Genomic DNA, 13,081 nt, shown 5'->3' with positions numbered 1-13,081 from the left:
GCAGAGCACTGGACTAAGCGCTTGGGAAGTCCAAGTTGGCAACATGTAGAGACGGCCCCTACCCAGCAGTGGGCTCACAGTCTAGAAGGGGGAGACAGAGAACGAAAACAAACGTATTAACAAAATAAATAAATAAATAAATAAATAAATTTAAATAAATAAATGCTTTATCCACTAGGCCCATGTTCTATCCACTAGACAACTAGGCCACGCTGCTTTCTGGTGGGGCTAAGCCCTGTGGGGCATAGAGAAGCAGCGTGGCTCAGTGGAAAGATCCCGGGCTTTGGAGTCAGAGGTCATGGGTTCTAATCCCAGCTCCACCACGTCTGCTGTGTGACATTGGACAAGTCACTTCACTTCTCGGAGCCTCAGTTACCACATCTGTAAAATGGGGATTAAGACTGTGAGCCCCACGTGGGACAACTTGATCACCTTGCTTCCCCCCCAGCGCTTAGAACAGTGCTCTGCACATAGTAAGCGCTTAACAAATGCCGTTATTATTATTATCATTATTACAAATAAACTGGGTTGGATACAGTCCCTTGTCCCACATGGGGCTCACAGTCTCAATCCCCATTTTACAGATGATGTAACGGAAGCACAGAGAAGTTAAGTGACCTGCCCATGGTCACCCGGCGGACATGTGGCAGAGCCAAGATTAGAACCCACGACCTTCTGACTCTCAGGCCAGGGCTCTATCCACTATGCTATTCCGTCTCCGTTTTCCATGAGGAAACTGAGGAACAGAGAAGTGAAGTGACTTCCTCCCTTCAAAGCCCTCCTCAGGAGAGCTCACCTCCTCCAGGAGGCCTTCCCAGACTGAGCCCCCTTTTTCCTCTCCTTCTCCCCATCCCCCCACCCTACCTCCTTCCCCTCCCCACAGCCCCTGTATATGTTTGTACAGATTTATTACTCTATTTTACTTGTACATATTTACTATTCGATTTATTTTGTTAATGATGTGCCTCTAGCTTTATTTCTATTTATTCTGACGACTTGACACCTGTCCACGTGTTTTGTTTTGTTGTCTGCCTCCCCCTTCTAGACTGGGAGCCCGTCGTTGGGTAGGGACCGTCTCTCTATGTTGCCAACTTGTACTTCCCAAGCGCTTAGTCCAGTGCTCTGCACACAGTAAGCGCTCAATAAATACGATTGAATGAATGAATGAATGACTTGCTCAAGGTCACCGAGCAGACAAGTGGTGGAGCTGGGGTGAGACCCCAGGTCCCCAACTTCCAGGCCTGTGTTACCCCTCCCTTTAGGCCGCGTTGCTTACATTGGTGTCTCCCTAGCCTATGTTCTAAGCATGGTGAGGGGTTCCAGGGCCTCAGTGCTCCGTGAGCACTGTTGCCCAGTCAACGACGGCCAGAAGGGTTCTTGGTGGCCACCCCCTTTGTGAGGTCACAGGCCAGTCTGACCGACTGGCTCCCCACCCGTCCGTTGGGCTCCGGCTGGAGCGAGCGCATGGCCACGTCCAAGCTGTAAATCCGGGGGATAATCCGGGCTGGGCGTGGTGTGCGATGACATTTCCTTCTGCCTTCGATGCCGCCTGGCAGGGCCACCCCGGGGGCGGGCTGGGGAGAGACCCCAGGGAGTGATCGGAGGGACCCCAATCCCAAGGGGCAGAAACCACCGGGGCGGGGATTCTGTGGGGTGCTCCTCCCTGGATCAGAGGGGACTTTTGGGAGGAGGGAGGCTGAAGGAGCAAAGCCACCTGCATCCACGGGGCTGGAGGGTCTGCTCCTCATAATCAATCAATCAATCGTATTTATTGAGCGCTTACTGTGTGCAGAGCACTGTAGTAAGCCCTTGGGAAGTACAAGTTGGCAACATATAGAGACAGTCCCTACCCAACAGTGGGCTCACAGTCTAAAAGGGGGAGACGGACAAATGACTCCCCGCTCTCCCCTGCCCCGAATCCGAACGAGCAACTCCTGCCCCAGAGGCAGGGAAGGGTTGACTCAAAGGCCCTGCCTCACCCCCCTCCATCAGCCCACGAGAGACCGGGCCGCTGAGGCTGCTGGACCGCTGGCCCTGGTCTGTCCCAAACCACCTCTGCAGCCCGCCGCTTCCTACCCCCGCAGCCAGCCCGCCCCCACCACTCATCCTGGGCCAAAAGAGCCTATTTTCCCACCTATTTTCCTTCTTCCCTCTTGCAGGTACCAAGCAAGCCTTGGAGAGCATGACAGATCCACATCAGGTGAGCCTTCCATCTCCACCCCAGTCAGGCCCGGCCTTCTGTTAAAGTTTTCCCACCTGACCCGGCCTTGGCCTCCAAATGGGGTGACGGGTGCTCCAGAGTTGGCTGCGAGGTTCTCTGACTGCACAGTAGGGGAGAGAGAGACAGAGAAAGACAGAACAGGAGGGGACCGTCTCTATATGCTCATTCATTCAATCATATTTATTGAGCGCTTACTGTGTGCAGAGCACTGTACTAAGCGCTTGGGAAGTACAAGTTGGCAACATATAGAGACATATAGGGGCCCAGACTGAGCCCCTTCCTTCCTCTCCCCCCTCCATCCCCCCCTTACCTCCTTCCTTTCCCCACAGCACCTGTATATATGTATATATGTTTGTACATATTTATTACTCTATTTATTTTACTTGTACATATCTAGTCTATTTATTTTTGTTAGTATGTTTGGTTTTGTTCTCCGCCTCCCCGTTTTAGACTGTGAGCCCACTGTTGGGTAGCGACCGTCTCTAGATGTTGCCAACTTGTACTTCCCAAGCGCTTAGTGCAGTGCTCTGCACACAGTAAGCGCTCAATAAATATGATTGATTGATTGATTGCAAGTTTCTCTGACTGCACAGTAGGGGAGAGAGAGACAGAAAAAGACAGAACAGGAGGCTACAGCCCAGAGGCCGCTGCATTCTGGGCCCATCAGACTGGCAGGGGAGAAGAGACAAACTAAGCACAGCAGGGGAGACTGTATGGGACTGTCAAGAAAGGAGGCTGGAAGGCAGGAGTCCCTGGTTCCGGTCCCTGCTCAGCCCTGGTCTGCTGGGTGACTTTGGGCATTCATTCAATTCGTTTATTTATTGAGCTCTTACTGTGTGCAGAGCACTGTACTGAGCGCTTGGGAAGTACAAGTTGGCAACATAGAGAGACGGTCCCTACCCAACAACGGGCTCACAGTCTAGAAGGGGGAGACAGACAACAAAGCAAAACACGTGGACAGGTGTCAAGTCGTCAGAATAAATAGAATTATAGCTAAATGCACATCATTAACAAAATAAATAGAATAGTAAATATGTACAAGGAAAATAGAGTAATAAATCTGTACAAGCATGTGAGCCTGCTCTTGGGTAGGGACTGTCTCTATATGCTCATTCATTCGTTCAATCGTATTTATTGAGCGCTTACTGTGTGCAGAGCACTGTACTAAGCGCTTGGGAAGTACAAGTTGGCAACATATAGAGACGGTCCCTACCCAACAGCCGGCTCACAGTCTAGAAGGGGGAGACAACTTGTACTCAACAGCTTGTATGTTGCCAACTTGTACTTCCCAAGCACTTAGTACAGTGCTCCGCACACAGTAAGCGCTCAATAAATACGATTGAATGAATGAATGAATGAATAAATATACACAGGTGCTGTGGGGAGGGGAAGGAGGAAGGGCAGGGGGGTTAGGGAGGAGGAGAGGAAAACCTCTGTAAGACGGATTTGAACCAACTGTTCTCCGTCCCTCTTTGACAACGAGCCCCAGGTGGCCCAGGGACCGCGTCAATCAATCAATCAATCATATTTATTGAGCGCTTACTGTGTGCAGAGCACTGTACTAAGCGCTTGGGAAGTACTAGTTGGCGTCCAATCTCAATCTCTTATTTCAGTCCCAGGGGTCAGGGTTCGACACCTAGTTAGAGCTGAATTGACCCAATGTGGGATCCGGTTGAGAGGGAGGAGTGGGGGTGTGGAATGTGCATGGGATTAATCAGGGAAGGCTTTGGGAAGTAGGTGGGCCTCGATCTGGGATTTAAGGGAGGGGGAGGTGGAATGGGAGGAAAATGAATTAAGAGGGGGAGATAATGTAATCTCCCAGATTGGATGTAAAAAGTTTCAGAGAAGTGGTGAAGGATGTCATAATAATCGTGGGATGAGATCCCATTTAGGCTGAGCAATGAACTGAGGCCACCAACACACACATAATAAGCGCTTAACAAATGCCATCATTATTATTATTATTATTATTATTATTATTATTATTAACACACTCCTGCTTAGCTATCTCAATCCATTAATGAGAAGCAGTGTGGCTCAGCGGAAAGAGCCCGGGCTTGGGAGTCAGAGGTCATGGGATCTAATCCCGGCTCCGCCGCTTGTCAGCTGTGTGACTTTGGGCAAGTCACATCACTTCTCTGGGCCTCAGTGACCTCATCTGTAAAATGGGGATGAAGATTGGGAGCCCCACGCGGGACAACCTGAATACCTTGTATCTCCCCCAGCCCTTAGGACAGTGCTTGGCAAAGTGCTTAGCGAATACCATCATTACTATTATTTATTGGGTGCCTATCATGTGCAGAGCACTGTGCTGAACTCTGGGGGTAGTGTTAAAGAGTAAGGAGACCCTCTCCCTGTCCTTGGGAACCTGAACAAAGGGCAGAACAAAGGCTGGACGTTGGCCCCATGCCCACCTCTGCCATATCCGATTCCAGGCTGGCAACCAGAATCTTGGCACCAGCTTTATTTCCCTCTGGCCTTCCCCAAACCCCCTCGCCCGGGCACCAAGAAGCGATCGAAGCCCTCTCAGCTCACGGCAAGGAGAGAACACGTGAGTGGGGCTGAGGGCACAGGGGGTGAAGCCCAAACCAGGAGGCGGTGCCCCCGACCTCGCCAGCCTGGGGAATTGGGGGAGGAGGGCGGGGAAAGGGAGAGAATGCACCGAACCCCTTCTTCGGACAATCCCAGGGACCGTGTTCAGATGGAAGATCTTTGTGGGATGAGGGCAGGGGGAGGGTGGTCGGGGGGCGAAGGGTGGGGTCTGACCTCCCCAAAAGTCACCGAGGCCGAGGGAGGTGGGGGTGGAGGGAGGTGATGGTTTGGTACGGGGGGTGGGTGGAGGGAAATGGGGGTGGTCTGAGATAGGAGGTGGGGACGGTTTGGGGCAGGAGAATGGGTGCGAAGGAAGGTGGGGGCAGTTCAGGAGAGGGTAAGGGGGTGGAGGGAGGACAGGGAGCCGGGGTTGGCCACGCCGCTGAGCCTCGGCCTTGGTGTTTCAGAGCGCAGCTGCCCTTCCTTCCCCGCTCCCCCCGGGCAGGAGGCCGCTCTGGATGAGCCGCTCCTTGGGAGAAATGTCCTGGCAGCTGAGGGCGGACAACAGGCCTAGGAAGCACCCGGCGGCCGTGCCCATCTCGCCCTCGCAGGCCAAGCCGGCTCCGGTCCCACCCCCACAGGACCCACCCCCGCCCTCCCCACCGGTGCCAGCCTCGCCGTCAGAGGCCTCAGCCACGCTGCCACATGCCCAGCCGGAGAGCCCCGGCTCGGGCCTACTCCCGGCCCCGGCGGGCTGTCCCCAAGACCGGGCCCCTCCTCTGCCCCCAAAGCCCGGGTTTATGAGGTTCTTCAAGTGGAAATGGAAGACCCCCAAGGAGGCTCCTGAGAGACCCCCGAGGGGCCCCTCCCGGCCTCTGGGGACCCCGCTGGAGGGGTCTCCGCCGGGTGCCCCCATGGTGGAGCCGGAGGGCAAGAAGATGGCCGTGCCTGCCCTCCTCAAGGGCCCCTCGGCCCCCGGCTCCCCGGAACCCCAGTCCCCCGAGCCCGAACCCAGCGGGCGGCCGGCCCCGACCTCGCTCCGACGCTTCCTGAAGAAGCATCGCTCCGGCCCCAGGACCGGTCACCCTGGGCCCCCCAGCTCTCCTGAGGCGGCCTCCCCTGACCAGCATGAGCGGGATGCAAGACCCCCCGCCCGCCCCCCAGAGAGGCCTCCGCCCCCCAAGGCCGCCTCCACCCCCCGGATAACCGAGAAGACGCTGGCGAACCAGCTGCGGGTCGTGCGAGTGGAGCGGCCCTCCCGGGACCCCGCGACGCCCCCCGAGGAGCCGGCCCCGCACCCCGCCGAGGGCACCCGTGCCGTCCCGTTGGTGAGCCTCGGGGGACGGCCGCGGTGCCCAGAGGGGTGAGGGGGCCGGGGGGCCGGCCCGCCATCAGAAGTGCGGCCTAGCAGCCACAGCACAGGCCTCACAGGCAGAAGGATGCAATTTCTAATCCCCATCCCACCGCTTGTCTGCTGTGTGACCTGGGGCAAGTCACTTCACTTCTCTGGGCCTCAGTTACCTCATAATAATGATAACGATGGCATTTGTTAAGCTCTTACAATGCACAAAGCACTGTTCTAAGCGCTACGGGGGATACAAGGTGATCAGGTTGTCCCACGGGGGGCTCACAGCCTTCATCCCCATTTTCCAGATGAGGTCACTGAGGCTCAGAGGATAATGATAATGATGGTGACGGCATTTATTAAGCGCTTACTATGTGCAAAGCACTGTTCGAAGCACTGGGGAGGTGACAAGGTGACCAGGTTGTCCCACGGGGGTTCACAGTCTTCATCCCCGTTTTACAGATGAGGTAACTGAGGCTCAGAGAATACTAATAATAATGATGATGGCACTTATTAAGCGCTTACTATGTACAAAGCACTGTTCTAGGCACTGGGGAGGTTACAAGGTGACCAGGTCGTCCCACGGGGGTTCACAGTCTTCATCCCCGTTTTACAGATGAGGAAACTGAGGCTCAGAGAATAACAATAATAATAATGATGATGATGATGATGGCGTTTGTTAAGCGCTTACTATGTGCAAAGCACTGTTCGAGGCACTGGGGAGGTTACAAGGTGACCAGGTTGTCCCACGGGGGTTCACAGTCTTAATCCCCATTTTACAGATGAGGTAACTGAGGCACAGAGAATTTAAGTGACTTGCCCAAAGTGACACAGCTGACAATTGGCGGAGCCGGAATTTGAACCCATGACCTCTGACTCCAAAGCCCAGGCTCTTTCCACTGAGCCATGCTGCATCTGCAAAATGGGGATTGAGGTTGTGAGCCCTGGGTGGGACAAAGACTGAGTCCAACCTGATTTGCTTGTATCCACCCCTGTGCTTAGTATAGTGCCTGGCATATGGTAAGCACTTAAATACCATAAAAATAATATATATTATTATTTATATATATATTATTATATATAATAATATATATTATATATATATATATTATGTATATATAATATTATTCTTCTTTGGGCCTAGTTACCTCATCTGCAAAATGGGGATTGAGGTCGTGAGCCGTGGGTGGGACAAAGACCCGATTTACTTGTATCCACCCCAGTGCTTAGTACAGTGCCTGGCATATGGTAAGCACTTAAATACCATAAAAATAATACATATAATAATAATAATATAATATTATTCTTCTCTGGGCCCCAGTTACCTCATCTGCAAAATGGGGATGAAGACTAGGAGCCCCACGTGGGACAGGAATTCTAACCAACCTGATTTTCGGGTGGCTAGTACAGTGCCCGGCACATAGTAAGCATTTAGAAGCATCGAGAAGCAGCGTGGCTCAGTGGAAAGAGCCCGGGCTTTGGAGTCAGAGGTCATGAGTTCAAATCCCGGCTCTGCCAATTCATCGTCATCAAACGTATTTATTGAGCGCTTACTGTGTGCAGAGCACTGTACTAAGCGCTTGGGAAGTACAAATTGGCAACATAGAGAGACAGTCCCTGCCCAACAGTGGGCTCACAGTCTAAAAGGGGGAGACAGAGAACAAAACCAAACATACTAGGTGACTTTGGGCAAGTCACTTCACTTCTCTGGGCCTCACGCTCATCTGTGAAATGGGGATGAAGACTGGGAGCCCCACGTGGGACAACCGGATCACCTTGTAACCTCCCCAGCGCTTGGAACAGTGCTTTGCACATAGTAAGCGCTTAATACATGCCATTATTATTTAGAAATACCATTTTTAAAAATGGGCTATCTCTTCCCCCCGTACAAGACCCCCGACCTCCCCTCGTCCCCTTCATCCCCAGCTCCAGAACCACTGGGTCCCCTCTCCTCAGAATGGCTTCCGCCGTCCCCGACCCCACCGGAGTCTGTGCAAGTCCGGCCCCAGGGCCTCGGTGCTGTGAGAGGGAACAAATGGAAGCATCTGGGTCATGGGTTCTAATCCCGCCTCCGCCACTTATCAGCCGGGTGACTCTGCGCACATCACTTCCCCATCCCTCAGTTACCTCATCTGTAAAATGGGGATTAAATCTGCGGGCCCCACTTTGGACAACCTGATTACCTTGTATGCATTCATTCAATCGTATTTATCATCATCAATCGTATTTATTGAGCGCTTACTATGTGCAGAGCACTGTACTAAGCGCTTGCTATGTGCAGAGCACTGCGCTGAGCGCTTGGGAAGTCCAAGTCGGCAACGTGTAGAGACGGGCCCTACCCAATGACGGGGCTCACAGTCTAGAAGGGGGAGACGGACAGCGAAACAAAACATGGGGGAAGGTGTCAAGTCGTCAGAACAAATGGAATTAAAGCGAGATGCACCTCATTAACAAAAGAAATAGAATAGTCAATATGTACAAGTAAAATAAATAGAGTAATAAATCTGTGCAACTATATTGACAGGTGCTGTGGGGAGGGGAAGGAGGTAGGACGGGGGGATGGGGAGGAGGAGAGGAAAAAGGGGGTTCAGTGTGGGAAGGCCTCATGGAGGAGGTGAGCTCTCAGTAGGGCTTTGAAGGGAGGAAGAGAGCCAGCTTGGTGGATGTGCGGAGGGAGGGCATTCCAGTCCAGGGGGAGGATGTGCTTGGCACTTAACAAATACCATTATTATTATTATTCCCCATAAATGCCATTATTATTATTATTATTATTATTATTATTATCTCATGTGCACTGAGATCATCAGAGGGCACGGCGCTGTTCTGCAGCAGGGAGGGATTACAACATGATGATGGCATTTATTAAGCACTTACTATGTGCAAAGCACTATTCTAAGCACTGGGGAGGTTACAGGGAGATCAGGTTGTCCCACGAGGAGCTCACAGTCTTCATCCCCATTTTCCAGATGAGGGAACTGAGGCACAGAGAAGTGAAGCAACTTGCCCATATCAATCAGTCAATCAATCAATCGTATTTATTGAGCACTTACTGTGTGCAGAGCACTGTACTAAGCGCTTGGGAAGTACAAGTTGGCAACATATAGAGACGGTCCCTACCCAACAGTGGGCTCACGGTCTAGAAGTCACACAGCTAAGTGGCGGAGCAAGATTTGAACCCATGACCTCGGACTCCAAAGCCCGGGCTCTTTCCACTGAGCCACAACATGCAGAGTGCTGAATCTGCCATCGACTGTGTGCGTGGTACGGTCTATGTGTAGAGCACTGTACCTTGTCCCTTCTGGGTGGAGAGCACTGTATTGGACCCCTAAAGTAGGCAGCGCACTGTTCTGGGCGTCTAAAGTGTGCAGAGAGCTGTTCTGCGTGCTTGCGGAACATTCAGGAGTAAAAGACAGGCTTCGTGCCTTCAGGAGCCTTTTCTGTCATGGGGGTGGCAGGCAAGGAGGGTTTTTTTAAAATGCCAGGCACTGTGCTAAGCGCCGGGGTAGGTACAAGTTCATTAAGTTCTGGACCGTGAGCCCACTGTTGGGTAGGGACCGTCTCTATATGTTGCCAACTTGGACTTCCCAAGCGCTTAGTACAGTGCTCTGCACATAGTAAGCGCTCAATAAATACAATTGAATGAAAATGCCAACTTGTACTTCCCAAGCGCTTAGTACAGTGCTCTGCACACAGTAAGCGCTCAATAAATACGATTGAATGAATGAATGAATGAAAAGAAGCAGCATGGGCTAGTGGAAAGACCACAGGCCCGTGAGTCAGAGGACCTGGGTTACAATAATAATAATGGCATTTATTAAGTGCTTACTATGTGCCAAACACTGTTCTAAGTGCCGGGGGGATACAAGGTGATCAGGTTTGAATGAATGAATTAGGTTGGACACAGTCCTTGTCCCTCAGAGTGCTCACAGTTTTAATCATTATTTATCATTATTATTATTATTATTATTATCCATGTTAATGCCTGTCTCCCCCTCTAGCCTGTAAGTTCTTTATTCATTCAATCATATTTATTAAGCGCTTAGATTGTGTGCAAAGTACTGTACTAAGCGCCCGGGACAGCACAATATAACAATTTACGGACACACATGCACACGCATAGACTGTACCTTGCGTCTGCCGTTTGCTGGGCCTGGGATTCCTTTTCGCTTTTCCCTCCTCAATCTCCCCAAGCGCTTAGTCCAGCGCTCTGCACACAGTAAGCGCTCAATAAATACGATTGATTGATTGATTGATGGGAACTTCCGACGGGTTTCGGTCCCCGGGGTCCCCGTGGAGCCACTTCTTTGCCAATCTCAGGTAGCCAAATGCCAGCCTGGGTTGCCCAGAGGCCCGGTGGATCTGGCTTGGATCAGGCGGAGAATTCGCCCTTCATTCATTCATTCAATCGTATTTATTGAATGACACCTCAAGGGGCGGGTGGCCAAGGATGGGGGGGCGGGTGAGGAGAGTGAGCGATGCCAAGACCCAAGCGCTTAGTACAGTGCACTGTAAGCGCTCAATAAATACGATTGATGATGAAGACCTGGGAAGGCCGGCCTCGGGGCACATACTACACCAGCGGATGGACTGGCCTCCACCCTCTTGGAGGCAGGAGACAGGGCCAAGTGACCTTTCAAGATCCTTTCATTCAGTCAGTCAATCAATCAATCAATCAATCGTATTTACTGAGCGCTTACTGTGTGCAGAGCACTGTACTAAGCGCTTGGGAAGTACAAGTCAATGGTATTTATTGAGCGCTTACTGTACTAAGCACTTGGGAGAGTACAGTGCTTTGCACATAGTAAGCGCTTAACTTAGTAAGCCAGGAGCTCGTGGCTCAGTGGAAAGAGCTCGGGCTTTGGAGTCAGAGGTCATGGGTTCAAATCCCGGCTCCACCAACTGTCAGCTGGGTGACTTTGGGCAAATCACTTAACTTCTCTATGCCTCTGTTACCTCATCTGTAAAATGGGGATTAAAACTGTGAGGCCCCCATGGGACAACCTGATCACCTTGTAATCTCCCCAGCGCTTAGAACAGTGCTTTGCACATAGTAAGTGCTTAACAAATACCATTATTATTATTATTAACAAATGCCATCATTATTGTTATAATACAACAGCAAACAGATGCATTCCCTGCCCACAGTGAGCTTAATATGTTTTGTTGTCTGTCTCCCCCTTCTAGACTGTGAGCCCGCTGTGGGGTAGAGACCGTCTCTATATGTTGCCAACTTGGACTTCCCAAGCGCTTAGTACAGTGCTCTGCACACAGTAAGCGCTCAGTAAATCAATCAATCGTATTTATTGAGCGCTTACTGCGTGCCAAGCACTGTACTAAGCGCTTGGGAAGCCCAAGTTGGCAACATATAGAGACAGTCCCTACCCAACAGTGGGCTCACAGTCTAAAATACGACTGAATGAATGAATTAATGAATGAATAAAAACCGTTGTATTTGTTAAGTGCTTACCATACAATAATAATAATAATGATGGTATTTGTTAAGCGCTTACTATGTGCAAAGCACTGTTCTAAGCATGGGGGGGATACAAGGTGATCAGGTTGTCCCACGGGGGGCTCAGTCTTCATCCCCATTTTACAGATGAGGGAACTGAGGCTCAGAGAAGTGAAGTGATTTGCTCAAAGTCACACAGCAGACAGGTGGCGGACCGGGATTCGAACCCACGACCTCTGACTCCCGAGCCCGGGCTCTTTCCACTGAGCCACGCTGCTTCAGTAGAAGAGTAGAAGTGAAGTCACACAGAGGGCAGTTGGAGGAGCCAGGATTTGAACACACAACCCCTGACTTCCAAGCCCGTGCTCTTTCCACCGGGCCACACTGCTTCTCAAGATCTGGCCCGGAGAGTGTAATAATAATGATGATAATAATAATAATAATACAAATTGTGGTATTTGTTAAGCACTTACTATGTGCCAGGCACTGTAGTAAGCGCTGGGGTAGATACAATCCCATACAATCGCTGAGAAGCAGCTGGACTCCGTGGAAAGAGCCTGGCCACTGGAGTCAGAGGTCGTGGGTTCAAATGCCGGCTCCGCCAATTATCAGCTGGGGGCAAGTCCAGCGCTTAGAACAGTGCTTTGCCCATAGTAAGCGCTTAATAAATGCCATTATTATTATTATTAAGTCACTTAACTTCTCTGTGCCTCAGTTACCTCATCTGTAAAATGGGGATTATTTTAATCCCCTACCTGTTGGGTAGGGACCAGCTCTATATGTTGCCAACTTGTACTTCCCGAGCGCTCAGTACAGTGCTCTGCACACAGTAAGCGCTCAGTAAATACGATTGAATGAATGAATCAATGCATCCAAAGCACTGTACCGCACGGGCGGGCCCTGACTGTTGTGTCCTTTCTCCTTTCCCAGCCCGGAGCCGAGTGGGTCCACAGACTGCTCTGAGGAATTACCAGTCGCCGAGGGCTCCATGGTGGAGGAAGCAGTGGGGGGGACGCCCCCCAACCCCAACCCCCGCCACCACCACTGGCGAGCGGCTCAGCAATAAACCCCTTTCCATGGGGCATGAGATGGACACTGAGTGGTCACTGCCAGGGGTTGGATGAGCATGAGGGAGTTGGGATGGGGGGAAGAGGAAAGCAGATAATAATAATAATAATAATGGTATTTGTTAAGTGCTTACTATATGCCAAGCACTGTTCTAAGCGCTAGGGTAAGTACAAAGCTATCAGGTTGTCCCACGTGGGGTTCACAATCTTAATCCCCATTTTCAGATGAGGTAACAGGCCCAGAGAAGTGAAGTGACTTGCCCAAATCAATCAATCAATCAATCAATCAATCAATTTATTGAGCGCTTACTATGTGCAGAGCACTGTACTAAGCGCTTGGGAAGTACAAATTGGCAACACATAGAGACAGTCCCTACCCAAAAGTGGGCTCACAGTCTAAAAGTCACACAGCTGACAAGTGGCAGAGGCAGGATTAATAATAATAATAATAATGGCATTTACTA

The 13,081-nt window shown here is 51.2% G+C and overlaps 1 protein-coding gene across 1 annotated transcript; it reads left to right on the top strand.

Annotated features, from left to right (window-relative positions):
• Positions 1-1,418: 1,418 nt before the first annotated feature.
• Positions 1,419-12,616, top strand: LOC119930055 (vegetative cell wall protein gp1-like). The gene is made up of 5 exons (XM_038748493.1): positions 1,419-1,481; positions 2,160-2,200; positions 4,657-4,772; positions 5,221-6,081; positions 12,481-12,616. The coding sequence occupies exons 1-5, from the start codon at positions 1,465-1,467 to the stop codon at positions 12,511-12,513; spliced, it is 1,068 nt and encodes a 355-aa protein (XP_038604421.1). The 5' UTR covers positions 1,419-1,464; the 3' UTR covers positions 12,514-12,616.
• The last annotated feature ends 465 nt before the right edge of the window (positions 12,617-13,081 follow it).

This window comes from Tachyglossus aculeatus, chromosome 6 (genome assembly GCF_015852505.1).
Source record: "Tachyglossus aculeatus isolate mTacAcu1 chromosome 6, mTacAcu1.pri, whole genome shotgun sequence".
In the NCBI taxonomy this organism is placed as follows: Eukaryota; Metazoa; Chordata; class Mammalia; order Monotremata; family Tachyglossidae; genus Tachyglossus; species Tachyglossus aculeatus.
The sequence above is the reverse complement of the archived record's forward strand: the minus strand, read 5'-3'. Positions and strand labels throughout refer to the sequence as shown.

Excerpts from the sequence above, each read along its gene's own strand:
- LOC119930055 (XM_038748493.1), top strand. Across the intron at positions 2,201-4,656 it reads GCATGACAGATCCACATCAG|GCTGGCAACCAGAATCTTGG; the intron begins GTGAGCCTTCCA and ends ATCCGATTCCAG. Across the intron at positions 6,082-12,480 it reads GCACCCGTGCCGTCCCGTTG|CCCGGAGCCGAGTGGGTCCA; the intron begins GTGAGCCTCGGG and ends CTCCTTTCCCAG.